General features: G+C 61.2%; 1 protein-coding gene across 1 annotated transcript in view; it reads right to left on the bottom strand.

Moving 5' to 3' along the window:
- LOC103801917 (mucosa-associated lymphoid tissue lymphoma translocation protein 1-like) overlaps positions 1 to 861 on the bottom strand; it is a gene marked incomplete at both ends in the record, with an annotated part of 3494 nt that overhangs the window by 1142 nt on the left and 1491 nt on the right. The window contains 2 exon segments of the mRNA XM_009074357.1: positions 25 to 202; positions 322 to 525. Coding sequence (XP_009072605.1) covers positions 25 to 202; positions 322 to 525 — 382 coding nt within the window.

Below are 861 nucleotides of genomic sequence, written 5' to 3'. Positions count from 1 at the left end.
AGCTCCTCTGCGGGGCCAGGTCACCTCTTGCGGCACATGTCGAGCAGGAAGATGTTGAGGCCGGTGTGGCGTTGCTGCATGCTGCGCAGCACGCGCTGCACACACAGGCAGTGGGCAGAGGTGTAGGCGCTGGGGGCATCGATGGGCACCATGAAGCTGTTCCCAAAGTTCTCATAGCCGTGCCCGGCGTAGTACAGCAAACCTGCCAGGAGGGATGGAGGGCAGGTGACATGGTGACATCTCTTGAGCTGCCAGCACCTGCTTCTCGCCCGAGACCCCAGCAGCACAAAGCACCCTGCTCCCCCCGGGCTGGAGCCACACCATAGACACCCTTGTCGAGGAGGAGGAGGAACTCATCCACAGCCATCTGCATCTCGGCCTTGCGCAGGTCCAGCAGTGACACCACCTTGAAGCCGAGCTGGCACAGGAGGGCACTGAGGGCATGGACATCCACCATGGGTGCCTGCAGCTGCTTGTGGTGCAGGTAGTGCATGTTGCCAATCAGCAGTGCCACTTTGTCCGTGGCTGCAAGGACGGGAGAGTGAGGTGTCAGAGACAGGGTGGGATGCTCCTGCTCTCCCTGCTACCCTGAGCCCACAGAAGTGACAACCAGCTGTGGCCAGCGACACTGTCCCTGGGTACTGGTGTGCCCGGTGGTGTCCCTGACCCCTCAGCCCTCAGGTTGGGCATTTGGGTTGGGCATTTGGGTAGTGAGTTAGGGTATTGATCTGCTCTCCTGGTTAGGGCTGGGGTGGGGTTGAGGGTTAGGGTGCTGATCCACACTCCTGGTTTGGGTTTGGGTTGGGGTTGGGGTGCTGATCTCCCAGTGTGCTGCACCCAAAGCACCCCTGGCCAAGCAAC

Source organism: Acanthisitta chloris, unplaced genomic scaffold (genome assembly GCF_000695815.1).
Source record: "Acanthisitta chloris isolate BGI_N310 unplaced genomic scaffold, ASM69581v1 scaffold36140, whole genome shotgun sequence".
NCBI lineage: Eukaryota > Metazoa > Chordata > Aves > Passeriformes > Acanthisittidae > Acanthisitta > Acanthisitta chloris.
The sequence above is the reverse complement of the archived record's forward strand: the minus strand, read 5'-3'. Positions and strand labels throughout refer to the sequence as shown.